General features: G+C 41.2%; 1 protein-coding gene across 2 annotated transcripts in view; it reads left to right on the top strand.

Annotated features, from left to right (window-relative positions):
- GLS (glutaminase) overlaps positions 1-27089 on the top strand; it is a 94540-nt gene that overhangs the window by 4004 nt on the left and 63447 nt on the right. For both annotated transcript variants that reach the window (XM_049773201.1, XM_049773202.1), the window contains exons 2-5: positions 17506-17602; positions 17984-18105; positions 24371-24500; positions 26943-27022. In XM_049773201.1, the coding sequence (XP_049629158.1) occupies positions 17506-17602; positions 17984-18105; positions 24371-24500; positions 26943-27022 (429 nt within the window). The remainder of the gene's footprint in view (positions 1-17505; positions 17603-17983; positions 18106-24370; positions 24501-26942; positions 27023-27089) is intronic.

The raw sequence follows: 27089 nt of genomic DNA, 5'->3' as shown, positions 1-27089 counted from the left end.
CTTTCTTTCATTCATTTTTTGGGACACACCCAGTGACACTTAGGGGTTACTCCTGGCTATGTGCTCAGAAATTCCTCCTGGCTTGGGGGACCCTGTGGGACACGGGCGGGGGGGGGGGGCGGTTCGAGATAGCTGTGGTTCTTCCTAGGTTAGCCTCTTGCAAACACCTACTGCTTGTGCCTCTGCTCCGGCCCCAGGCTCATCTTTCTGTAGGTCCTGTTTCATACATTCTCACATTTCTTCATATCTGATAACTTCAAATTTAAGAGCTGAACATCCATCCTGTTTATCTCATTTTATTTTGCTTGCTATTTCTTTTCTTTGGTTTTTGAGTCATACCTGTCAGTGCTCAGGAGTTACTCCTGGCTCTAGGCTCAGAAATTGCCCCTGACAGGCATAGGGGACCACATGGGATGCCGGGATTCGAACCACCATCCTCTGCATGAAAGGCAAATGCCATGCTATCTCTCCAGCCCCTGCGTGCTATTTCAAAACAACATTTTTTTCATTTCAAAATGTCAAATCTTCAATCAACAACTTTGTAATGATACCTCATATCTCATTGATTCAACTTAAAACATAGTAAAAACAATTTAATTTTGTTTTATTTTTGGTTTTGGGGCCACATCTGGCAGCGCTTGGATTATTTCTGGCTCCGAACTCAAAAATCTCTCCTGGCAGGCTCAAGGAACCATAAGGATGCCGGGTCTGTCTCAGGTCAGCCGTGTGCAGGGCAAACACCCTACTCGCTGTGCTATCATTCCAGCCCCAAACGATTGATTGATTGATTGGGTTTTGGGTCACATCCGGTGACTTACTCCTGGCTATGCACTCAGAAATCCCTCCTGGTTTAGGGGTTGTGGGATGCCAGGGATCCAACCAAGAATTGTAAAATAAAATGACTTAGGCTTTTCAGCACACACAGAATTTGGTTTGTAGGACCATTCTGATAAGAAGCTGGAGATGATATCTGGTGGATAGACATAATATTTTGGAACTGAAAGAATCTCCTCAAATATTTAACTTGTACTGTTAAGCTGCTTCTTCTTTTTTTTTTTTTTTTGGCTTTTGAGTCACACCCAGCAATGCTCAGGGGTTATTCCTGGCTCTACATTCACAGGCTGGGGGGGGATGGGGACCCACATGGAATTCTGGGATTCGAATTTGAACCAGTGACCTTCTACATGCAATGCAAATGCCTTACTGCTGTGCTATCTCTCTGGCCCTGGCTTGCTGTTAGCTTCTTTAGTAATGCGTTGCATTTAATTTTTAAGTCTCTAAACTTTAAACTTAAGAGTGTATATTTAAATTTTTTTCTTTAAACTTCTCACTGAATCTTTTCTATTTCTTTGGTATTTGGTTTTTGGGCTACACCTGGCGGTTCTCATGTCTACTCCCTGTACTCAGAAATTGCCCCTAGCAGGCTTGGGGGACCATATTGAGATGCCCAGGATCAAACCCAGGTTTGTCTGGTCTGGATCAGCTGCATTCAAGGCTAATGCCCTACTGATCTCTCTGATCATGAATCTTTCATTTTATTTGTGATATCTTCAATGTTAGTTTTTTTCTCAGTTGAGTTTAATTTTGTTTTAGTGGTGAATCATAACATCTCTTTGCTGCCTTATGTTTATATTAAAAACAGACATCTATTTAGCTACTAAATAGCTGTACATGAACTGTGTTTAACAAACTGTTGCTAATTACTATTTAAATGAAGTTCACTAAAAGCATGAATTAGATCTTAGTTTAGTCTGAAAAATAGCTGTACCACCTTGAAGAGAAATTGGTTGGAGATTTGAGTTTCTCTAAATTTTGGGGAGGCATTTGGCAGTTTTTTTTTTTTTTTTTAGAGATGGTGGAACCTAGGGGCCTCATACATGCAAGGCAAAGTGCTCACTTTCAAGTTAACTGCCCCAGCTCAGGTGTTTAAAAATTATTTGAAGTTGGTAGAAACTGTACAGCTTTCTTGTCAGTGAGAGATGGTGGTGACATTTAAAAATTTTTCAAATGGAGAAACTGGAAAATCTCAATTAGAAGGATGTCCATTTTTTTTTTAAAGAGCTCTTGTTTTTTATTGGGGGGGTATTTTTTGGGGGGCTAAACTCAGTGCTCAAGGGTTATTCCTGACTCTGCACTCAAGTATTATTCCTGATGGGGCTCAGGACTGTATGGCATGCCAATGATACTGGGCAAGCTGTGTGTGAGACGAGTAAGTTAGTTCCCCACCCACTATTGATCTGGCCATTTTTAAATCCAGAATTAATCTAGGGCTCTTTTTTTTTTTTTGGTTTTGGGGTCACACCTAGTAGTGCTCAGGGGTTATTCCTGGCTCTGTGCTCAGAAATTGCTCCTGCAGGTTTGGGAGACCATATGGGATGCCGGGATTCTAACCTCCGTCCTTCTGCATGAAAGGCAAACGCCTTACCTCCATCTATCTCTCTGCCCTTATCTAGGGCTCTATTTAATTTTATTTCTCTTTTGGGGAGGCAACACCTGGCAGCATTCAGGCATTACTTCTGGCTCTTCACCCAGAAATTACTCCTGATATTTGGAGGGGAGTGTACTATATGGGATCCCATGTTTGAACCTGTATCCAAGGCATGCATCCTACCCACTCATTCTGGCCCCATAATTTAAGCTTACTAGGGAGCTTTACTAGTATAACTATACTGTATTAAAATAAATGAAATTCTAAGGCAAGTGCTAGCAGATTTTCTCTGAAGAGCGTATTGTAAATATTTTTAACATTTTAGACTATTTGGTATCATGTTAAAACTAGCTGTAGATTAGAAATAGACATGACAATTTTTTTTTTTGGTGGGGATGGAGGAGACTAAACCCAAAAGAGCTAAGGTTTACTCCCAGGAGCCTTCTGGGAAATATGTGGTATCTGGGATTGAATCCAGATGCAAAGTATGTGTTCAGTCCTTAGACTATCTTGTCTGTCTTAGACCTGGCTGCTTTGTTATAAAACTATAAAAATAGGCTCCTGTCAGAGCAATAGTACAGGGGGTAGGTCTTTTTTTTTTTTTTTTTTTTTTTTTTTTGGTTTTTGGGCCACACTGACACTGACTATGCTCTTAGAAAATCTCCTGGCTTTGTGAGACAATATGGGACTCTGGGTCAGCCCTGTGCAAGGCAAACAAGGCAAATGCTCTGGCCTATCGCCCCGGTCCCAGGGAGTAGGACATTTGCCTAGCTCACTAACATTGATCCCTAGTTTCTCCCTGGTTCCCTGGGCTGCCACCAGGAGTGATCCTTGTTCATTATTAGATGTGCCCCCCTCCCAGTCCTCTACAATGATGGTTCCTACTGTAGCTTGCCTTACCTGCGCTAAACTGCCTTTGTACACCATTTCCTCATCTGATGAGTTCTGTTTTGAATGAGCTTTTCTTGTGAATTTTTTTAACCTTTTTTTTTTTTTGGGCCACACCTGGCAGTGCTCAGGGGTTACTCCTGGCTGTCTGCTCAGAAATAGCTCCTGGCAGGCACGGGGGACCATATGGGACACCAGGATTCGAACCAACCACCTTTGGTCCTGGATCGGCTGTTTGCAAGGCAAACACCGCTGTGCTATCTCTCTGGGCCCCAAATTTTTTTAACCTTTTACCAGTTAATTGCTTTGTCTTGTTTCTGTCCTTCATGCTTCCACTTTAACCATACCTACTCTCCTGTACCCAGTTCTTTCAGCTTTAAAAAAAAAAAAAAATATATATATATATATATATATATATATATATATATATATAAATATACATAAAGTTCAGTGGCATTAAGTACTGCTTTCACCCATGGGATGGGTATGATGAGGATATATTTAAGTCGTAGTATACAAAAATTAGAATTTTTATTTCAGTTTATTTATTAATTGATTTTTTTGGGCCACACCCAGTGATGCTCAGGGGGTTACTCCTGTCTCTGTGCTCAGGAATCGCTCCTGGCAAGCTCGAGGGACCATATGGAATGCCAGAAATTAAACTGGGTCCTCCTGGGTCAGCCGCATGCAAGGCAAATGCCCTACCACTGTGCAATCTCTCCAGTCACTCCAAATTAGGATTTTTTTTTTTGGTTTTTGGGTCACACCGGCAGCGCTCAGGGGTTACTCCTGGCTTTATTCTCAGAAATCACTCCTGACAGGCTCAGGGGACCATTTGGCATGCTGGGATTTGAACCACAGACCTTCTGCATGCAAGGCAAACGCTTTACCTCCATCCTATCTCTCCGCCCCCCCCCCTTTTTTTTAAGCCTATGGCACCCGGTATTCCTAGGTGGTCTCCCATCCAAGTACTAACCAGGCCCGACCCTGCTTAGCATCCGAGATCAGACGAGAGATCAGACGAGATCGGGTGTATATGGCCTTGGACCAAATTATAATTTGTTTTTTTTTTTTTTTTTTTGAGTCACACCCGGCAGCGCTCAGGGATTACTCCTGTGCTCAGAAAGACCAAATTAGAATTTTTTTTTTTTTTTTTTTTTGGTTTTTGGGCCACACCCGTTTGACGCTCAGGGGTTACTCCTGGCTATGAGCTCAGAAATCGCCTCTGGCTTGGGGAGACCATATGGGACGCCGGGGGATCGAACCGCGGTCCGTCCTACGCTAGCGCTTGTAAGGCAGACACCTTACCTCTAGCGCCACCTTCCCGGCCCCCAAATTAGAATTTATTAAAAAAATTTTCAGCCACGCATGGTGATGCTTAGAGATTACTCATGGCTCTGTGCTTAGCAGTTATTTCTGGTGAGCTTGGGGGACTATATGGGATGCTTGGGGGGTTGGCCACATGCAAGGCAAATGCGTACCTACTATACTATCATTCAAGTCCCTACACTTTTCCTCCTAAAGAACCTAGATAGGTAAATGTGTAAAATGGGTGGTGTTTTATATGTTGATCTTTAGCCCAGGAATTACGAGAACTTTATTTATTTGTTTTTTTGGGTCACATCTGGCAGGGCTTAGGGGTTACTCTTGGCTTTATGTTCAGAAATCGCTCCTGGCAGGTTTGGGGGACCATATGCGATGTTGGGATTTGAACCACTGTCCTTCTGGATGCAAGGCAAACGCTCTACCTCCATGCTATCTCTCTGGCCCGAGAACTTTTTTAAGTTTTGGTTTTTGGTGCACACTCGGCGACACTCGGGTTACTCCCGGCTCTGTGCTTAGAAATCACTTCTGGCAGGCTCGGGGGACCAAATGGGATGCCAGGATTTGAACCAACATTGGTCCTGGGTCGGCTGCTTGTGAGGCAAATGCCCTACCGCTATGCTATCACTCTGGCCCCTGCAGAACTTTCATTTTTGGGTCAAATTTTGGTAGTATTTGGGGCTTGCTCTTTGGAGTTGCTTTGGGAATTTTGGGATGAGGATTGGATTTGGCTTCCCACTTGAAGGCATGTATATGTGTGTGGTTATTGAGCATGGCCCTGGAGAGTTTTTTATATATATATAAATTTATTTTTGGATATATTGTTTCTGAGCACAAGCACTGGGTACCATATGGGATTTTGGGAATCTAACCAGGTCAGTTTGGGGTTGGATGCAGGCAAGGCAAACGCCCTATCGCTGTGCTATTGCTCTGGCCCTGGAGTTATTTTTAGTAATTCCAAAAATTGAATTAAGATTCTAAGTGACTAAACATAATTTCAGATGGTTTTACAATTTTTTTTTTGAAAGAGAAAGAAAGAAAGAAAGAGGGAGGGGAAGGGAAGGAGGGAGAGAAAGAGGTTTTACTGTTTTACTTTTTTTTAGTTTGTTTTTTGGGTCACACCCTGCAGCACTCAGGCTACTCCTGGCTCTACACTCAGAGAAATCATTCCTGGCAGGCTCGGGGAACCATATGGTATGTTGGATTCGAACCACCATCTTCTGTATGCAAGGCAAATACCCTACTTCCATGCTATCTCTCCGGCCCCTTTTTTAGTTTAAAATTTTTTTTTGTTTGTATTTTGGGCTGCACCCAGTGACACACAAGGCTTACTCCTGGATATGCGCTCAGAAATCGCTCCTGGCTTGGGGAACATATTGGATGCTGGGGGTTCGAACCACGGTCTGTCCTAGATTAGCACATGCAAGGCAGACGTCCTACTGCTTACATCACCACTCTGGCCCCTATTTTTAAATTTTTAATTAAAGGATTGGGCAAGGCTTTAAATGAGAAGTAACCCCTTTTGAAGGCAGCTGATTCCATTTTAGAGCTGTTTGGGTTTTCTGATGTCTAATTGAAGTCATGCCTTTCATGAGTTATTAATATTTATGTGGGATCACCGTGATAAGTGACATGTGCTTTTTACAGCTTGAATGATTTTATTAAAGAATTTTTTTTTTTTTTTTTTTTTTTTTTTTTTGGTTTTTGGGTCACACCCGGCAGTGCTCAGGGGTTACTCTTGGCTCTATACTCAAGAAATCGCTCCTGGCAGGCACGGGGGACCATATGGGACGCCGGGATTTGAACCACGGACCTTCTGCATGAAAGGCAAACGCCTTACCTCCATTCTATCTCTCCGGCCCCAAGAATTCTTACCTGAAGGAATACATAGTCAAAGAAACGTTAGAGTTAAGCATTCGAAGCTTGATCTGACCCTGTCTGAAGCTTCCCATCAGAAGGGACTGAGGATAGTTTAGTGGTAGAGTTCTTGAATGTGTCAGGCTGGAGTTGTTACTGGCTCTGCAAAATCAGTAAGTGTATCAATAAGTGCATTAATTTTCCTAACTGCATTAGGTTAGGTTTCTGAAGATGTACACATAGTCACTTCCTTAGATAAAGATGGTTTTTGCCTTTTCTTTTGGTTTACTCAAGAAAATTTTTCTTAGTTTTTTTTTTTGGGCCACACTTGGTGCCACAAAGGGGTTACTCCTGATTCTGTGCTCAAAAATCGCTCCTGGCTTGGGGGACCATATGGAATGAAGGGGATTGAACCCACATCCATCCTGGGTCACCCGTGTGCAAGACAAACACCCTATCATTGTGCTACCACTCCGGCCCCTATAACATTTATCTTGTTTATTTGACCACATCTGGCACTCAGAAATAGCTCCTGGCAGGCTCGAGGGACCATATGGGATGCCAGGGATTGAAATTGGTCTTGTCCTGGTTTGGCCACATGCAAGGCCAAATGCCCTACTGTTGTGCTGTCGCTCTGGCCCTGGTTTGCTTAAATTTTATTTTTATTGTTTTTGGGCTCAGTGGTTACTTCTGGGTATGTTCTCAGAAATCGCTCTTGTCTTGGGGGAATCAAACCAAGATTTTTCCTGGTTCTAACTTTTCATCAAGTTATATTACATAAGTTGCAGATTATCCTGTTCATTATTGTCAATGAACTCCAGGTATGAAAAATGGACTGATAACCTCTGGCAGGAGTAATCTAGGATTAGAAGACCTGCACTAGTATCTGGCCATCCTCCTTTGCGCTTTTTAAAACACACAGACTCAAGTGTAAAACCTTATCAAATATGATTCTCTTTGAATCTAACCAGTAGTTAGTCTTGGCAAAATGACTTGCTAAGAAAAATTTGTCACTTTTTAAGCCTCAAAGTGGGGTTTGTTTCACTGTCAACTTCCAACCTCACAGACTTAATCTGCTAATTTTCTTATGTTAGTTTAGTGGGCATGTACAATCAAAATACTCTAAATTAAAAAATGATTTTCTTAAAAAGAAAACCCCCACTCTTTTTAGTTTAACATGCGTATTCAGGGGCCAGAGAGAGCATGGAGGTAGGGCATTTGCCTTGCATGCAGAAGGGCAGTGGTTCGAATTCTGGCATCCCATATGGTCCCCTGAGCCTGCCAAGAGTAACTCCTGAGCACTGTGGGGTGTGACCCCCCCCAAAATAAAAGATGCATATTCAAACTTGGAAGGCTTTATTTGAAATCTATGACGAGTAGGTAATCTATTTTTTACGTGGGGCTGGGGTAGGGTTGGTGGATAGTTTGCTGCCATTTAGACTCTGCTCAGAGCTTCTTCCTATCTTTATTCAGGAATCAGTCTTTTTTTTTTTTTTTTTTTTTTGGTTTTTTGGCCACACCCGGCGTTGCTCAGGGCTTACTCCTGGCTGTCTGCTCAGAAATAACTCCTGGCAGGCACGGGGGACCATATGGGACACCGGGATTCGAACCAACCACCTTTGGTCCTGGATCAGCCTGTGCTATCTCTCCGGGCCCAGGAATCAGTCTTGATGGTACTCGGGAACCATATGTGGTGCCTAGAATCAAAACCAAGTCAGGGCAAGTACCTTAACCCTTGTATTCTCTCTGACTGAAACCTTTTATTACTGATACACATGGCGAGCATTTTATTCAGATGTTTGGGCATGAACTGATAGCAAGTAAGAAATTACATTGGTTTCTGCATAGATGATTCGGTGCTGGCATGTTACTATATTTTATTTAATTGCCCTTTTCTAGTAATTGTTCTTTGTCCTGGTAAAAGAAAAGTTTTTCATTGTGATAGGAACACCATACTACGTGAACAGTTCCACAATAAGGGTATGTAGCTTAGAGTGTTTACTTTGTAGGTGTGAGGTCCTGGGATTCCATCCCTGGGACTGCCAAAATAAAAGTGCAGGGGTGATTTAATCTTTGGACCAGCAACCTCCTAGTGTACTGAACCCCAAATGAACCCCCGACATTGTATATGGAGTTCTAATGGCCCTTGAGCACTGTCAGGTATTACCCCTGGATCTTCCAGCACTGCAGAGAGATTCCTATTAAAAATGCATTACTTGGGGCTGGAGAGATAGCAAGGAGGTAAGGTGTTTGCCTTTCATGCAGAAGGTCATCGGTTCGAATCTCTGTGTCCCATATGGTTTCCATCCTGCCAGGAGCAATTTCTGAGCATGAAGCCAGGAGTAACCCCTGAGCACTGCCGGGTGTGACCCAAAAACCACAAAAAAAAAAAATGCATTACTTGGCTGGAGCAATAGTACAGTGGGTAGGGTATTTATTTGCTTGCATGCTACTGATCTGGGTTTGATCCCTGGCATCCCATATTGTCCCTTGAGCACTCCCAGTAATGATCCCTGAGTGCAGAACCTTGACGTGGCCCCCAAAACAAAAGAATAGGCAGTATGGAAGGTCAGTGACAGGAAACATTTAACCAGATAAGGTAATGTAATTGTTTAGTTTTTCTTCCTGGTTATTTTGCAGATTTTTTGTTTAGTTTGGGGGCCACATCTGGCAGTGATCAGGAATTACTCCTTACTAGCTCTGTTAGCTTCCTTGCTTTACTCACTCCTGGTAGGCTTGAGGGACTATATGTAGTGCTTGATTAAGTTTAGGTTGGTACTAGGTTGACCACATGCAAGGCATGCACCCAGTCCACTGTACTATTGCCCATTTTACAGTTTTTAGTCGAAATAAACTTTCATCTTTCATTTGATAACAATATGGTCCCTTGAGCACAGTTGGCCCTCAAATCAAAACAAAATATTGAGTAGAGGCTGCAAGCACGATACAAACTACAAACTACAAACAGTTCAGGCCCAGGTTCAATCCCTTGCATCCTATATGATCGTCTGGCATCACCAAGAGTAATTCCTGAGTGCAGAGTCAGGAGAAACCCGTTGAGCATTGCCTGGAGTAACAAAACAAAAAAGAAAGAAAAACAACAAAAAAGTTGAATTAGGGGGAGTGAACTTACAATATTTTTCTAATAATAAATTTTATATTTGCTATAATATTTAAATAATTAAAAAAATTTTTTTAACTGAAACTCAACTGCAAACATGTTTATAATCAGGTGCTTAAACAAAGACACTACTATAGGAAATTAAAAATATATCTGCCCATTTTCTTTATCCTCTTCCTTTCTCCTCTTTCTCTCTCTCTCTCTTTCTTTCTCTCTTTCTTTCTTTCTTTCTTTCTTTCTTTCTTCCTTTCTTTCTTTCTTTCTTCCTTTCTTCCTTCCTTCCTTCCTTCCTTCCTTCCTTCCTTCCTTCCTGCCGTCCTTCCTTCCTTCCTTCCTTCCTTCCTTCCTTCCTTCCTTCCTTCCTTCCTTCCTTCCTTCCTTTTTTTGTGGTTTTTGGGTCACACCCGGCAGTGCTCAGGGGTTATTCCTGGCTCCAGGCTCAGAAATTGCTCCTGGCAGGCACGGGGGACCATATGGGGCGCCGGGATTCGAACCGATGACCTCCTGCATGAAAGGCAAACGCCTTACCTTCATGCTATCTCTCCGGCCCCTCCTTTCTTTCTTTCTTTCTTTCTTTCTTTCTTTCTTTCTTTCTTTCTTTCTTTCTTTCTTTCTTTCTTTCTTTCTTTCTTTCTTTCTTTCTTTCTTTCTTTCTTTCTTTCTTTCTTTCTTTCTTTCTTTCTTTCTTTCTTTCTTTCTTTCTTTCTCTCTCTCTCTCTCTGTCTCTCTCTCTCTCTCTCTCTCTCTCTCTCTCTCTCTCTCTCTCTCTCTCCCTTCCTCCCTCCCTCCCTCCCTTCCTTCCTTCCTTCCTTCTTTTTGGGTTTTGGGTCACACCCGGCAGCACTCAGGGGTTACTCCTGACTCCATCCTCAGAAATCGCTCCTGGCAGACTCGGGGGACCATATGAGATGCTGGAATTTGAACCACCATCCTCTGGATGCAAGGCAAACGCCCTACCTCCATGCTATCTCTCCAACCCTTCTTCTCTTTCTCTTATTCTTCCTCTTCCTCCTCTTCTACTTCCTTTTTCCTTCTCTTTATTTTCTTCCTTCTTCCCCTTCTTTGAACTCTTGTGTTTTTTCTTTCTTCTCCCACTTTCTCTTCCTTTTCTTCTCTTCCTCCTTTTCTTTTTCCTCTTTTTCCTCCTCTCTTTTTTCTTTTAAATATATTTTTGATGTTTTTTCCTGCTAGTCAAGGCAAAACTGAATAATTGTATTTCCTGAAACTCTTCTTGAAATTTTATGCTACAGTACTTGCCACATTTATGTTCTAGTTTTTCTTTTCTTTTCTTTTCTTTTTTCTTTTCTTTTCTTTTCTTTTCTTTTCTTTTCTATCCTCCTCCTCCTCCTCTTCCTCCTCCTCCTCCTCCTGCTCCTTCTTCTTCTTCTTCTGCTTCTTCTTCGTCTTCTTCTTCTTCTTCTTCTTCTTCTTCTTCTTCTTCTTCTTCTTCTCCTTCTCCTTCTCCTTCTCCTTCTCCTCCTCCTCCTCCTCCTCCTCCTCTTCTTTTTTTTTTTTTTTTTTTTTTGGGTGGAGGGGAGGTTGGCCATACCTGGCAGTGCTCAGGAGTAACTCCTGGCTCCCTTCTCAGAAATCAGTACTGGCAGACTCAGGGACCATCTGGGTTGCCAGGAATTGGGTTGGCCTCATGCAAAGCAAATCCTCTAGCACTGTGCTATCACTCCAGCACCATGTTTTAGTTTTTCTGTACTGTAGTAAAAATAATTTTAACTCTTCTGTTTTGTAGGGTGTCTATGCTTGACACAGAATGGGCTAAATTTTTTTGTTTGTTTTTGGGCCTTTACCAGAGGCCCTCAGGTTACTTCTGGCTCTGCACTCAGGAATCTGTTCCTAGAAGGCTTGGGGGACCATATGGGATGCCTGGGATAGATGCTTGCAAAGCAACACCCTACTGTTGTGCTACCACTCCAGCCTCCTGGACTAAAATTTTTTTGGGGGGAAGGGACATACCCAGCAGCGCTAAGGGGTTACCTCTGGTTACGCTCAGAAATCACTCCTGGCAGGCTCGGGGGGCCATATGGGATGCCAGGATTCGAACCACCGTCCTGCATGCAAGGCAAATGCCCTTCCTCCATGCTCCGTGGACTAAAACTTTTTAAAGAACAAAACTTTGTCATGCAGCCAGTTAATGTTTAAAAAGAAAATATACTTGAAAAAGCCTTCTGAAATAATTGGAATGTTAAAAAATAGATGTACCGTATTTGCCGGCGTATAAGACCACTGGGCGTTTAAGACGGCTCCCTAATTTTGCAGTTAAAACATAGATTTAGGCCTATATTCGCTGTATCAGACAAAACATTCCTGTGCTGCATGTGTTCCTGTGTTCATGTACCACAGTGAGCCAATCACAGCAAGCAAAGGTTCAAAGGTTATACTGTAATAGACTTCCTTTCTGACTCTGGCCAATCTGAGCAGGCTTTTCACAGTGTAGATTCGGGTCCAGAACATTGTCTAATTTGCATGCATAAAATACCTGCTTGGATTGGCTGAGTTAGAGAGACAGTTTGAGCAGCTTTGCAGTGATTGGTGCAGGATCGAGTTGGAAAATTCGTTTTGTGGCAATATTCAGACAGTTTTCATTTAGTGGCATATTGAAACATTTTTCGGGATATACTCGGCATATAAGACAACCCCCGATTCTCGGTTGACTTTTTTTGTTTCAAAAGTTGTCTTATATGCCGGAAAATACGGTAAATAGGCCGAATAAAGGTGTGAAATTAGAACTAATACTAATGAGTTAGAATTATGTGACAAAATAAACAGTTCAAAGCTAGATTAGAATTAGAAATGAGGGGCCAAAGAGATAGCATAGAGGTAGGACATTTTTCTTTTGAGCGCTGCTGGGTGTGCCCACACCAAAATAAAAAGAATTAGAAATTGGTAAAAGTGGTTGTGTCTTTTAGTTTGAGGGATTGATTAATAAGTTAGTGCCTCTTTCTATATTTCAGAATTTGACCTTAGTTCTTGATTCCATATCATTTACATATGGGGGAATATTGTCTACTTTTTGGTTTATATAGGACTCTTTCAACCTTGAGTAATTTAATAGCTTATAAATACAAGCATCGATTTTTACTTCATACATCCTGTCCTCTAGCTATTTGCTTACTCTTAGGGATTTGGTTTTGTTTCCTTAGCTGAAAGGTCCCACTATTGCTGCATCTGTAGTTTCAGGTTTCCTCCTGTCAAATTGCTTCCCCTCCCCTCTCCCCTTCTCTGTCCTCATTTAAAGCAAGCACGTTGTCCACTTCTCCAGCCCAATTTTACCTTTCTTCCAAGGCTAGTTCAACTTCATGCCTACAAAAAAACTACCATGTTAGTCCCAGTGAATTAAGTTTACAGTAATTGGATCCCAAATTGCTTTCTTGTAATTTGCTCATTATGTAGATTTTCTATTTTGCTTTTTGATTTTCAGCAGTGACTAAGAATGCTATTTATATGGGTGAGGTCTTCCTTCCTTCCTTCCTTCCTTCCTTCCTTCCTTCCTTCCTTCCTTCCTTCCTTCCTTCCTTCCTTCCTTCCTTCCTTCCTTCCTTCCTTCCTTCCTTCCTTCCTTCCTCCTTTCCTCCTTCCCTCCCTCCCTTCCTTTCCTCTCTCCCTCCCTTCTCCTCTCCTCTTCCCTTCCCCTCCTCCCTCCGTCCCTCTTTCCATCCTTCTTCCTCCCATCCTTTTTTGTTGTTTTGTTTTTTAAACCGGTGGCACTCAGAAGTTGCTCCTTGCAGGCACCATGTGGGATGCTGGGATTCAAACCACCACTTGTCTTGTGTTGACCCTGTCAAGACAAATGCCTTACCACTCACTGTGCTATCTCTGGCCCATCCCTCCCATTTTTTTTTTGTTTGTTTGTTTTTGCTTTTTGGGCCACACCCATTGATGCTCAGGGCCTGGCTATGTACTCAGAAATCGTTCCTGGCTCAGGGAACCATATGGGACACGGGGATGGAACTCAGGTCCATCCTGTGTCAGCTGCATGCAAGGCAAATGCCCTAACTTTGTGCTATTGCTCTGGCCCCTCCTTCCATCTTTTATCCTTTTAATTTTTAACATGTTTTTTGAAGTAGTAAAATAAGAAAATTGGTAAAACTAAAATACCTTTATGATGATAAAAAGGTCCTTAAAGGCAGAAATTAGAAATGAGGTGGAATAAAAATGATATTAAGATTTTTTTCCTTTGGACTTAGTAATAGTTTTATTTCCCATTATGTTAGTTGCTGAGTATTTTCCTTAGGTACTCTGGAGTGCTCTGCTTGACTTTATCATTACTAGTTGTAAATATTTGAAAGCATTCACTTAAATACTTGGAAGGATCTCATAGTTACTGAAAGTTGTAGTTTTTCATGGGCCAAAGTGATAGTATAGCAGGTAGGGTGCGCCATCTCATATGGTTCCCCAAGCACCACCAGGAGTAATTCCTGAGTGCAGAGCCAGGAATAACAACCTAGCATGCTGGATGTAGCTCCAAAATCATAAATCATAATTTACAACAAAAGTTGTAATTTTTGAATTTGTATAGCAGAATGCAGTCATATGATTTATTGCTATAATTGCTAAATTTGGGCAGAAATGGATATTATCAAGAAAGGTCTTTGGAATAGTTTCTGTCTGAATGTTCTGGGGATAAAACAAATGTTTGTTCAGTAAACAAACTTGAAGTGAACTTATTTATTTATTTATTTATTTATTTGGTTATTGGGTCACACCTGGCAGCGCCCAGGGGTTACTCATGGTTCTACACTCAGAAATTGCTCCTGGCAGGCTCGGGGGACCATATGGAATGTTGGATTCGAACCACCGTCCTTCTGCATGCAAGGCAAACGCTTTACCTCATGCTATCTCTCTGGCCCCGAAGTGAACTTATTTTAAGATCAGGGGCTGAAATTGTGAATAGGGATCAGTAAAACTTTTTATCAATTAGGAGGACCTTTTAAATCTTAAATCTCCTATGAATTAAAAAATGCTTCTGTCCAATTCCAAATGATTACTTTTTTTTTTTTGTTAGCTGTGTCTGGAGCATGATTATTGAAATCTTTTACGGGTGGAACTCCCAAGTGGTGGTCCGGGACTCCATAACTCTGCAATTTTCAGCCAGCTGGCTTGAGCTTTCAGTATTGGGCCCAGGGATATAGGGTAGCTCTTGGTCCTGTGATGCTGGGGAATAGTCAGAAGCCAGGTGGTACAGGCTCCTCGAGGGCTGTACCTGGCAATATTTGGGAAACCACAGGGTGCTCAGGATTGAAATTGGGCTAGCTACATGCAGAGTAGCTTCTAACTACCCCAGTCTGTATCTCTCTGACCCCTTCTTTTTTGTATCATAAGGTTAAGAGATGTATATTTTATGTTAATTAACATGGCTTTAAGGAAAAGCAAATGTCATTAACAAAAGTGGTAAATAAATAGAAGCTTATTCTGCATTAAAAAAAGATAAACTGCCATTATCTGAAGTTTGACAAGCCATTTTTTTTTAAAACGGCATGTTATAAAAACATAAAATAAAATGGCATGTTATTTTCCACTGCTTTTTATTTGACAGATGGCTGGGTTTCTTTAAATATTAAGTCATCAATATTGTTTGCTGTTTAATGGGGATTTTTGGTGTCCTAATATCAGGCATTGTTGCAGCCTTGGTTTTTTGATGAGTCTGAGTTTAAGAAATGGGAAAAGAACTATTTCACAAAATAACAAATTTGAATTTCTGCTATGCTAGGAACCTTACTATGTTATACATAGTTACAGTGCTTTTTGTCTTGCAGATATATGAGGGACTGAGTAGAAAGCATGAAACACAGAATTTTGCACTTATTGAAATGTCCCTATAGTTAAAATTTTTGTTTTGTTTTGGTTTTGGGTCACACCCAGCAGCGCTCTCAGAATTGCTCCTGGCAGGCTTGGGGGACCATATGGGATGCCAGGATTCAAACCACTATCCTTCTGCATGCAAGTCAAATGTCATACCTCCACACTATCTCTCCAGCCCCACGTAGTTAAATTTTTTTAGATCAAAATTGTTTCAGGATTATATTCAGGATAGAGATGGCTCAATGGGCTTGAGCATATGCTTTACTTATGGGAGGCCTAGTCTTATTTTTTTCTTATTATGGTTTTTGGTTTATACTGGTGATTCTCAGGGGTTACTGCTGTCTCTGTGCTCAGAAATCACTCCTGGCAGGCAAAGGGGACCATATGGGATGCCAGGAATCAAATTGGGGTTCGTACTGGGTTGTCTGCGTGCAAGGCAAATGCCCTGCTGCTGTGCCATTGCTCCAGCCCCCCTGCCATTTTTTGTTTATTTTTTGGGGACCCATACTCGGCGGCACTCAAGCTCTGGCACTTTGCTCAGAAATCACCCCTGTCAGGGGACTATATGGGATGTGAGGAATCAAACCCAGGTCCGTTCCAGGTCGGCAAACGCTCTACCTCTGTGCTATCTCTGAGGCCCCAGATCCCTGACATTATAAAAGTCTGTTGGGAGAGCCCCACTTTACACAAAAGTACCAAACTTCTTTTTTTTTTTTTTGGGTGTTGGGCCATGCCCGGTGATGCTCAGGGGTTACTCCTGGCTATGCGCTCAGAAGTGGCTCCTGGCTGGGGGGATCGAACCGTGGTCTGTCCACGGCTATCGCAGGCAAGGCAAGCACCTTACCTCTAGTGCCACCGCCCGGCCCCAGTACCGAACTAAGAACTACAGTGTGGCCCCCAAATTCCCTGCCTCAAGAGCAATGGAAACAGTTATCTGTGTTGCTTAGTAGTTTAAGAATGACTAAAAACCAAACCTTGGGAACCAGGAAGAGAAGATCAGAGGCTGGAGCACATGCTTGACATGCAAGTGCCCCGGATCAACCCCCAACATTGCACAGCCCTATCCAAATGTGATGCATTACTGTGCATTACTAAATTGGGGCAGCAATGGAGTGACGACTGAGTTCTGATCCAGGAGTAGCCCCTATCAACCACTAGGCATAGCCCCAAAAATGAAATTTAAATTTCATGGTAAAAGTTATTGTGATATGGCTTTTGATCTGTATCTGTAAGCCTAGGTCACTTAAGAAATAACTTTTTAGTACATCAATTGATGCTTAAACTATCTGCTGAACAGCATTTTCAAGAGGTTGAGTTGTTTGATTCTCCCAGCAACTATGAAACAGTTGAGGCTGTATTTTCTCAGAGGAGGAAATTGCAAAACAGAAAAGTGAATTTATCTGAGGCTACTCAGCTGGTAGCTATAGCCAGAATTCCAGAACCTGACACAGATTTCTATAATTCTGCACTTTAGTTTTCCTTTAATCATATTCGCTGTTGAATAATTTATTAATAGCCTTTTTTTTAAGTAAACTAAACTTAGTGTTGATATACCTCAGCACTTGCTATGTTCTGTGATTAGTGTTGGTTTGATTGTCTTAGGTGTCAACAAGAAGGTGCCAACTCTACTCACTAAAATATAACAAAGCCTGGGATTAAATGATAGCTATTGGTTAATGGATCACATAATTTTTTACTTGTTTCAGTGTGGTTTCAATAATAATGTCCTCATTTGATAAATCAGCATTTGCTGTGATAGTATTTTGTTTTGTTTTGTTTTTTTTTGGGCCACACCTGGCGGTGCTCAGGGGTTACTCTTGACTATCTGCTCAGAAATAGCTCCTGGCAGGCACCGGGGACCATATGGGACGCCGGGACTCGAACCAACCACCTTAGGTCCTGGGTTGGCTGCTAGCAAAGGCAAACGCCGCTGTGCTATCTCTCCAGCTCCGTGATAGTAGTCTTGATGACTTCATCAGCTCAACTGTAATCTGGCTCAATGATTAATAGTTACTGTAAAATATATTAAAATATTCACACAGGGATTAATTTTGTTTTCTTTTTTTCTCTTTAGTAAAATAAAACAAGGTCTGTTACCTAGCTTGGAAGATTTGCTGTTCTATACAATTGCAGAAGGACAAGAGAAAATCCCTGTCCATAAATTTATTACAGTAAGTGCTTGTTTTTTCTGTCCTCACTTTTAAGAAAATAGTACTGAGGTAATAAACTAGCAATATTGAAATGTAGACTTCAATGTCTTCTGAGGTAGATCCTGACTGACACTGTTTTTCTTACTATGTTTTCAAATCTTCATCATGCTTATTTCAAGGTAATGAGTGAAGGAAAATGAAAGAAACAGTAAGAGACATGTCCAGAAAGAAATCACTGGCAGGTTCAGTGGGTTCATATATGGTGCCAGTGACACTAAAAAGCCATGTGTATTCAATTCTTGGTTAGGAGTTTTATATGCAGAGATAAAAATCTTATAATTGGAATAAGCATTTACATTATCTGCACTATATATTTACAAACTTTTATTTTTTTAAAAACAGGCACTCAAATCTACAGGATTGCGAACGTCTGATCCCAGGTTGAAAGAGTGTATGGATATGTTAAGATTAACTCTTCAAACAACGTCAGATGGTGTCATGCTAGACAAAGATCTTTTTAAAAAGTAAAACTTTCTGCCAAACCTTTAATGGTGATTTACTATGCTCTATGGTGGTTTTTCTTTTAAATCAAATTGCATCTCTGATGGCAAATTTGTCCTTTGTAACTGGAAGACAAGGAAGGTGGATTTATGTATAAACCGAAGAACTTGTTGCATACTAAAGTTCTATAGTGCACTGGGACCCAAAGTCTACTTCTTTAAAACTATTCCAAGACAATGAACCACAGTTGTTCTCCATTTACAGTACCTGGAGATCCCATTTCTTTTGAGTAAAGCACACACTGTATCATGTTTTAGCTTAAACTCATCTCCAGTTCTGATGCACTCCCAATATGGTTTCATTCCTCTGGGGTGAAATAGATGAAAAGATGAGAAGGTTCAGTAACCTTGTTCCCTAAGCTTATGTTCATGTATATTTCCCCTTCCCCTCGGACAGATAATATATATTAATATGCACTTTTAACTCTTGTTCTTAAAATACTGAAAACTAAAGATACCATTAGAGACAAATGCCTTGATTTGGTTTCATTTGCTATGTTTATGTTGACTTTCCAATATTTGCATATTGGCTTCTTGCATATCTTTATTAATATATTTGTTCATCTTAGCCTGACTACTGATAATTTAGTAGTGAACTGCATGTTGTGATGGATACCGAAGAGCTAAATGGTATTTTAATTAGTAGTTAAGTGAAAATGAGTAGAAAACATTAACACTGTCTTAGGCTGATCCAAAGCACTATCTAGTTTATTTGTATGTTTTTGTACTTAAACTAAATGAAGTTCTTCATTGGGAATATACTAGCATACTAAGTTAACTGTAGAGTTAAGTATACCCAGGGTCTGCAAAGTTTCCTGCCCTGCTTGAAGTGCTACTGATGATTTGAAAACTGATAAAGGCTTTCCACTCCAAGGGGTCAGAGAGATAGCCCCAGCTGTAAGTAGCCGATCCGGATGGATGATGGTTTGAATCCATATGGACCAATTCCATATGGTCCCCCTTGCCTGCCAGGAGCAATTTCTGATTGCATAGCCAAAAGTGTGAGGACCACCGGGTGTGACTCAAAAACCAAAACCAAACCAAAACAAAAAAACTTTCCACTCCAAGGTTTTCATTCTACTCATTCAGCTAACCTTAAAGTTAGTCTAGGTGGGAATTTATATTAGAAATCTTGAATCTCTAGAAACTTATTTCTTTTTGCACGTAAAATATTTTTTCTAGTTAGCTCTGTCTTTGTAGTAAAGACTATTGTTTTTTTTTTTTTTTTTTTTTTTTTTTGGTTTTTGGGCCACACCCGGTGCCGCTCAGGGTTACTCCTGGTTATGCACTCAGAAGTCGCTCCTGGCTTGGGGGACCATATGGGATGCCGGGGGATCGAACCGCGGTCCGTCCAAGGCTAGCGCAGGCAAGGCAGGCACCTTACCTCTAGTGCCACCGCCTGGCCCCTTGATTTTTTTTTTTAAGTGATTATGTATTATTTGTTGCAAAGTACTATTGATAATGGTAACTGTTGAACATACCTGCTATAAAGTAGTCAAAAAGAGATAGGTATGAAGAATTACTTTGGAAGCTTATATTTTGTTTTGGTTGGTTTGTTTTTGAGAGGGAGAACCCGCCCAACGGCTCAGGACTTGCCCAGGAATTATTCCTGGCAGGGCTTGGTGAACCATTGCAGGGCGAGATATCCAACCTTGAAACCAATGTTTGTGACAAGGACCTACTTGCTATATTCTCTGGTCCTGCTTTGGATTTTTTTGATTGGGGAGTGGAGAGACTTTGGTCACCTTCAGCTATACTCAGAGCTCAATTCTGGCTCTGTTCAATAATCACTTGCAGGGGCCGGAGAGATAGCATGGAGGTTAAAGCGTTTGCCTTGCATACAGAAGGACGGTGGTTCGAATTCTGGTATCCCATATGGTACCCTGAGCCTGCCAGGAGTGATTTCTGAGCGAAGAGCCCAGAGTAGCTCCTAAGTGCTGCTGTGTGTGACCCCTCCAACTCCCCTCCCCCCCAAAAAAAAGAATCACTTGCAGGCTCAGTGGGTTCATATATGGTTCTAGTGGTTAAACCTGTGTCAGCTGTGTGCAAGGCAAGCATCTAACCATTGTACTATGTTCAGGGCCCTGCTTCAGAATTTTAAGAGAAAGTATTATCCTTTTTTTGTACCATATTTTTTGTGTGTTTCACAAGCCCACAATGATTAAATATGAAGTTAAAAGTAGTATAAATACATAAATTATGCAGCAAAGAAACACATTTTCTACTCAAACTAAGATACAATATCAACACTAGGGGCCAAAGTGATAGCAAGTGGGTAGGGTGCTTGCCTTGTATGTGGCTGAACTGGGTTCCATTCCTGACATCACATTGTTCCCTGAGCCTGCCAGCAGTGATTTCTGGGCACAGAGCCAGGAGTAACTCCTGAGTGCTGCCTGGTATGGCCCCAAAACAAAAACAAAACTACAAACTCTAAATTATTAATTCAATTTTATTTATTTATTTTTGGTTTTTCGGACCACACCCGTTTGATGCTCAGGGGTTACTCCTGGCTAAGCGCTCAGAAATCCCCCCTGGCTTAGGGGGACCATATGGGACGCCGGGGAATCGAACTGCGGTCCTTCCTTGGCTAGTGCTTGCAAGTGCCACCTCGCCGGCCCCACTAATTCAATTTTAAAAGTTTGTAGTATGGGCAGTTCCAATTGTCAAATGCTTCAGATATCAAGTAGACAGGGGAAAAGTCTTTTTTTTTTTATTTGTTTCATTTATTTTTGGATCACACCCAGCAACGCTCAGGGGTTGCCTCTATGCTCAGAAATCACTCCTGGCAGGCTCCGGGGACCATATGGGATGCTGGGACTTGAACCACCATCCTGCATGCGAGGCAAATACCTTACCTCAATGCTATCTCTCCGCCAAAAGCTTTTTTTTTTTGTTTTATTTTTGGGTCACACCTGGCAGTGCTCAGGGGTTACTCCTGGCTCTATGCTCAGAAATCGCCCCCAGTAGACTCAGGGACTATGTGGGATGTCGGGATTCGAACCACCGTCCTTCTGCATACAAGGCAAATTAAATTAAATGCCTTGCCACTGTGCTATCTCTCCGGCCCCACAGTGGAAAAGTCTTAAGTCAAAATACAGCCTGTTTTTCTTCAACCATGGAATGAAGAACCTAACTATTATCCTTTTCAGATCACCTGGAAGGGTAAACTGCTCCAGAGAAGTTCTTTCTCTATTTACAAAATAAATTATTTGGTCAATGTTGCCAAAAGTACACTATCTCAGCTCTGTGTGTGGGAAAGGGATGTTATAGAATAAATGGATGGCATGAATCAATATTAAGTGACATCATCATCTTCATAATTTGAGTTAAAATTTTGGTTAATAGATACAACCTTTAAGAGCAAAGGGAATAGTAATTCTAGATCATAAAATTTTTGTTAGTTGGAGACACCTTAAACCCTTCTAGAAAGGCAATTGTTTTACAATCCTAAAACTAATAGAAATAGAAAATTTTGTATTGAAAGTGAATACCTGGGGCACGGTGGTGGCGCTAGAGGTAAGGTGTCTGCCTTGCCTGCACTAGCCTTGGACGGACCGCGGTTCGATCCCCCGGCGTCCCATATGGTCCCCCAAGCCAGGAGTGACTTCTGAGCGCATAGCCAGGAGTAACCCCTGAGCGTCACCGGGCGTGGCCCAAAAACAAAAAAGAAAAAAGTAAATATCTTGCTTAGCTGTATATTTTTCACAATGTAATTTTTTTTTACAATGTAAGTTTTTTTAAGAATTATTTTGCACAGTCATCTTTTTGGGAGAAAAATGTTGATCTCTGTGTATACTGCTTCATGCTCTTAAAATATTTATATTTATTTATTTTTACTAACAGTATTTAAGTGAGGTATATGTGTTATAATAGGGGCCAAGAGGGAAAAGGCTAATTCCAAAATTACAGGTGCTATGATGGAAAGCATGAGGAAGACTAACTAGACTTGAAAAAAATGAATACTTCCTCTTCAGAGTTCATTGTATATAATTTCTTACATTAATGATAGCTGTATTATTACTCTTAAGTGGAAAAATATAATTTGTAGTGCAGATCAGTTAGGTAATTTATAATGAATCGTTAGATGCACCTGTGAATATACTGCTTTTGTTGGCCCTGCTAAGATCACTAAAGAAGTGCAGCTTTCCCAGTACATTCTGAGAGAAAAGATGTCTTTTTCACTGCTATACAATTTTGTTAATTATAAAGCTGTCTTTTAAAAGTGCCGATTAGCTTTAATTAATTATAGGTTAATCAGATTTGTTTGGCACACCTCATACAGAAAAATGGGTATGAGATTTGATTTGCCTAGAGATTTAAGATAAGGAATTGTCTTTTTGAATTTATTTATTTAAATATATATACATATATATAGATATATGTATGTATATTTGGTTTTAGGGCCATACCCGGTCGCTCAGGGGTTACTCCTGGCTATGCGCTCAGAAATAGCTTCTGGCAAGTGGGGCCATATGGGATGCCAGGGGATCAACTGGGGGTCCGTTCTAAGCTAGTGTGGGCAAGGCAAACCTTACACTCACTACTGCTCCGGCCCCTTAAATATATTTAAATTTAAAAAAAAATTTTTTTTTTGGGTTTTTGGGCCACACCCGGTGACGCTCCTGTCTATGAGCTCAGAAATCGTGCCTGGCATGGGGACCATATGGGACGCCAGGGGGATTGAACCTAGGTCCATCCTAGGCTAGCGCAGACAAGGTAGACACCTTACTTCTAGTGCCAACCCGCCAGCCCCCCAAAAAATTTTAAGGCCACATGCACTATACTACCTCTCTCTCTGTTCTCCTTTTTAAAGTTGTTTTTTTTTTGGTTTTTGGGTCACACCCGGCAGCACTCAGGAGTCACTCCTAGCTCAATGCTCAGAAATCGCTCCTGGCAGGCTTGGGAGAACCATATGGGATGCTGGGATTCGAACAACTGGCCTGCATGCAAGGCAAATGCCTTAACTCCGTGCTATCTCCAGCTCCTTTTAAAGTTTTTTTTTAAGTAAAAAACACTCTTATGTAAATAAAAAAGTAAAATCTAGTATTTTTATTTAAATGTAATGAAATTCAAATTATTTAATAAAATTAATTGTTTTTTTTATTTTATTTTTGGTTTTTGGGTTTTTTTTGGCCATACCCAGTGGCACTCAGGGTTTACTTTGGGCTCTCTGCTCAGAAATTGCTCCTGGCAGGCATGGGTGACCATACGGGATGCTGAGATTTGAACCACTGTTGGTCCTGGGTCAGCTGCTTGCAAGGCAAACACCCTACCACTATGCTATCTCTCCGCAGCCCCCTTTTTCGGGGGGTTCCATACTGGTTGACGCTCAGGGGTTAATCCTGGCTATACACTCAGAAATGCTCTTGGGTTGGGAGACCATATGGGACCATGGGGATCGAATTGCCCTTTTCGTAGGTTAGCACATGCCCTACTGCTGTGCCACTGTTCTGGCCCCTAATTGTAGTTTTATATGTAAATTTGCCTAAAATTGTTTTTACAGGTATCTTGAGATTTCATCTGCATATAGCCTGTTAATCTGACAGATTCTGAATAAGTACAATATTTCTTTTACATTTAGAAATGCAACTTTTAAAATTTAAGTTAGAAAAGTATCAGAATGCTGGGGCGGAGCAGTAGCGTGGAGCTGTAAGGTGTTTGCCTTGCTGGCGCTAGCCTAGGACAGACTGCGGTTCAAACCCTGGTGTCCCATATGGTCCCTCAAGCCAGGATCGATTTTTGAGTACAGGAGTAACCCCTGAGTGTTACTGGGTGTGGCTGGGGGAAAAATGTATCAGAATGTTGTGTCTATGAAATATAATAATATTATAAATATATATTATAATTAATGTGTTAGGTCTATATGTCAAATTGCTTCATGAAAAAAAAATAGGATATCAGTTATAAAATCAAAATTGTATTTGTTGACTATATGTCTTATTGAGTGACTAGTAGTTGGCAGATGAAGCAACTTGTTAGTAGACTAGACTTTCCTGGGGGGATGCTTTGCTGTTTTAGTCTTTGGCACATCTTTAGGTGCATCTTGTTCAACAGCTTACAAGCTACTACATGAAAGGCTGCTTGAGGAAAAGAATAACAGTATAATTCATAGTTTATTTGTTGTACAGGATGATTTTTCTGTTTGAAATTCTCCTAATTAGTATTATTACTAGGTAATAATATTTGAAAGGCTCCCATTCTGTTAATGTTTTTTTCTCACATTCCACAGATGTGTTCAGAGCAACATTGTCTTGTTGACACAAGCCTTTAGAAGAAAGTTTGTCATTCCTGACTTCATGTCTTTTACCTCACATATTGATGAATTATTTGAAAGTGCTAAAAAGCAATCTGGAGGAAAGGTAATATTTTTGATGTAAATATTCTAACAAGTCAGTAAATGAAGCTCAGCTGATAAAATTGAGTAGTTTTTCTGTGTTTTTCTAATAGAATTAAAGTGCAAGTACTGGATTAAGTGATTAGAGTATGTTTCATGTATTTTTTTTGTTTGTTTGTTTGTTTTTTGGGCTACACCCAGCATTACTCAGGGGTTACTCCTGGCTGTCTGCTCAGAAATAGCCCCTGGCAGGCACGGTGGACCTTATGGGACACCAGGATTCAAACCAACCACCTTTGGTCCTGGATTGGCTGCTTGCAAGGCAAACGCCACTGTGCTATCTCTCAGGGCCCTGTTTCATGTATTTTTGTAGAATCTCATGCACTGCCATTGACAATATCCTTGGTCTTTGAGGACCAGAGAGCTAGTATAAAGGGGTAAGGCTCTGCCTGGCTCAATCTAATTTTATCCACAGCACCACATAATTCCCTGAACACTGCCTGGAGTAAGTTCTGAGAACAGCTGGTTATGACCTCAAATACTATCAACAAACAAGTTTTATTTTTGTTTTAATTTTAATTTTATTACTGTAAAAACCATGGTTTACAAGTTGTTTATAATGCAGTTAATTCTGGCATTCAGTGTTCCCGTACTAATCTCACTACCAGAGCAACATTCCCTCCAACATTGTCCCTAGTTTCCCACTACCCCTAAGATTACTTTATATTGCTTATTAGAACTAAGTAGTAATAGAATTATTGAAAAATACCTTGAGTGAATGAAAATTATTGAATCTTGTTATATTTCACAATGGGGTCATTAACTCGTTATCAAGGTTTACTAAGCTGTTGTTAGTTGAGCATTCTGTGTTTTCGGTTTTGTTTGTTGAGCTTAAATAGTTTCTATGCTGCTTTCATATTAAATTTACTATGTCCCTACTAGGGTGTCAATATTGAAAAACTTGGAAGTGTGTGTTTCTGCATATGCAGTTTTGCTTGCCAGGAATTTCAGGACTTGTGGAATTGGGCTTCCCCTGATAAGGAGGGGAGGGGAGAAGGGTGGAGAGTGCCTGGCCCCAGTCTGAGAGGACCCCAGAGTTTTCAGCCCAATGTGGCATACTTGGAGTTTTCTTGTCTACATCTCTGTGAAATTAGGCCGGTGGTGTGGTAGTGATTGTGGGGTGCAGCTCCCAGGGCTTCGGCAGTGAGGACTTGACCTGTCCTCTCAGAGGGCATCCCAGAGAAAGCAAAAACGAAATTTTAAGATAGTTGTTACTTAACCCGTATGGCCATATTAAATTCTTTTCCTCAATTTCTTTGGAAAACAAAGATGATGGAGTTTAAATGAAATTGCATAAAGTTCCTCTATAATGCTGAAGTATCTTACTTGCTGAACTTTTTTAGGTGAGGTCCCTTGCTGCACTAAAGCCATACTCCATGGTGCTCGGGGGAATCGGACAGTGTCAGGGATTGAACTCAGGAACTTTTAAGGCCTCTGTCCTTAGCAGTTCTTTTATTTATTTGTTTGTTTGTTTAGGTTTATTTTGGTTTGGTTTGGGGACCACAACCGGCAGTGCTCAGGGGTTACTCCTGACTGCATTTAGAAATTGTTCCTGGCAGGCTCAGGGAACACTACGGGATACTGGGAATCAAACCCAGGTTGGCCACCTGCAAGACAAACACCCAACTTCCTGTCCTATTGCTCCAGGCTATTCTTAGTGTTTTCTTTTTCTTTCTTTCTTTTTTTTTTTTTTATTTCCTTAGTGTTGTTTAATGAGCATTATTCGTGGGTTTTCTTTTTCTTTTTTTTCTTTTTTTTTTTTTGGCCACACTCGTTTGATGCTCAGGGGTTACTCCTGGCTAAGCGCTCAGAAATTACCCCTGGCTTGGGGGGACCATATGGAACGCCGGGGATCGAACCCTGGTCCTTCCTTAGCTAGCGCTTTGCAAGGCAGACACCTTACCTCTAGCACCACCTCACGGCCCCTTTCTTTTTTGGTCATACCTGATGGTACTTGGAAGCTACTTTTGGCTCTTGGCTGAAAGGTTGATTCGGAGGTGCTCTGGGAAACATAAGCCTGATAGCAGGGTTGCATGCAGTTTGGTTCTGCTGAGCTTTCTTCTAATCCAGGGGGTCTCAAACTCAATTTACCTGGGAGCCGCAGGAGGCAAAGTCGGGGTGATCCTTGAGTGCAAAGTCAGTAGTAAGCCTTGAACACTGGTGGGTGTGACCCAAACAACTAAAACAAAACAAAAAAAGATTCCTCTAGGGCAGGGCCACAAAATGTTGTGTCTCGAGCCACGAGTTTGAGACCCCTGCTCTAATCCCTTATGAACGAATATTAAGTATTAGTTTTTAACTAATAAGATAGACAGTAATGTCACATGATAGTGGGGAAACTAAATTAGGATGCGATTTTTGAAGAAAAATATTTTTGTATCTGACATCTTTCTAATATTTTGTATAGGTTGCAGACTATATTCCTCAGCTAGCCAAGTTCAGTCCTGATTTGTGGGGTGTGTCTGTTTGTACAGTAGATGGACAGAGGTAAGTGTGAAATTAATTAAAACTAATTGTCTTAAATTTTGCATAATGGTGAAGATAGAAATGAACA

Source organism: Suncus etruscus, chromosome 5 (genome assembly GCF_024139225.1).
Source record: "Suncus etruscus isolate mSunEtr1 chromosome 5, mSunEtr1.pri.cur, whole genome shotgun sequence".
Classification (NCBI taxonomy): Eukaryota; Metazoa; Chordata; class Mammalia; order Eulipotyphla; family Soricidae; genus Suncus; species Suncus etruscus.
This window is presented reverse-complemented; position numbering and strand designations above follow the sequence as displayed.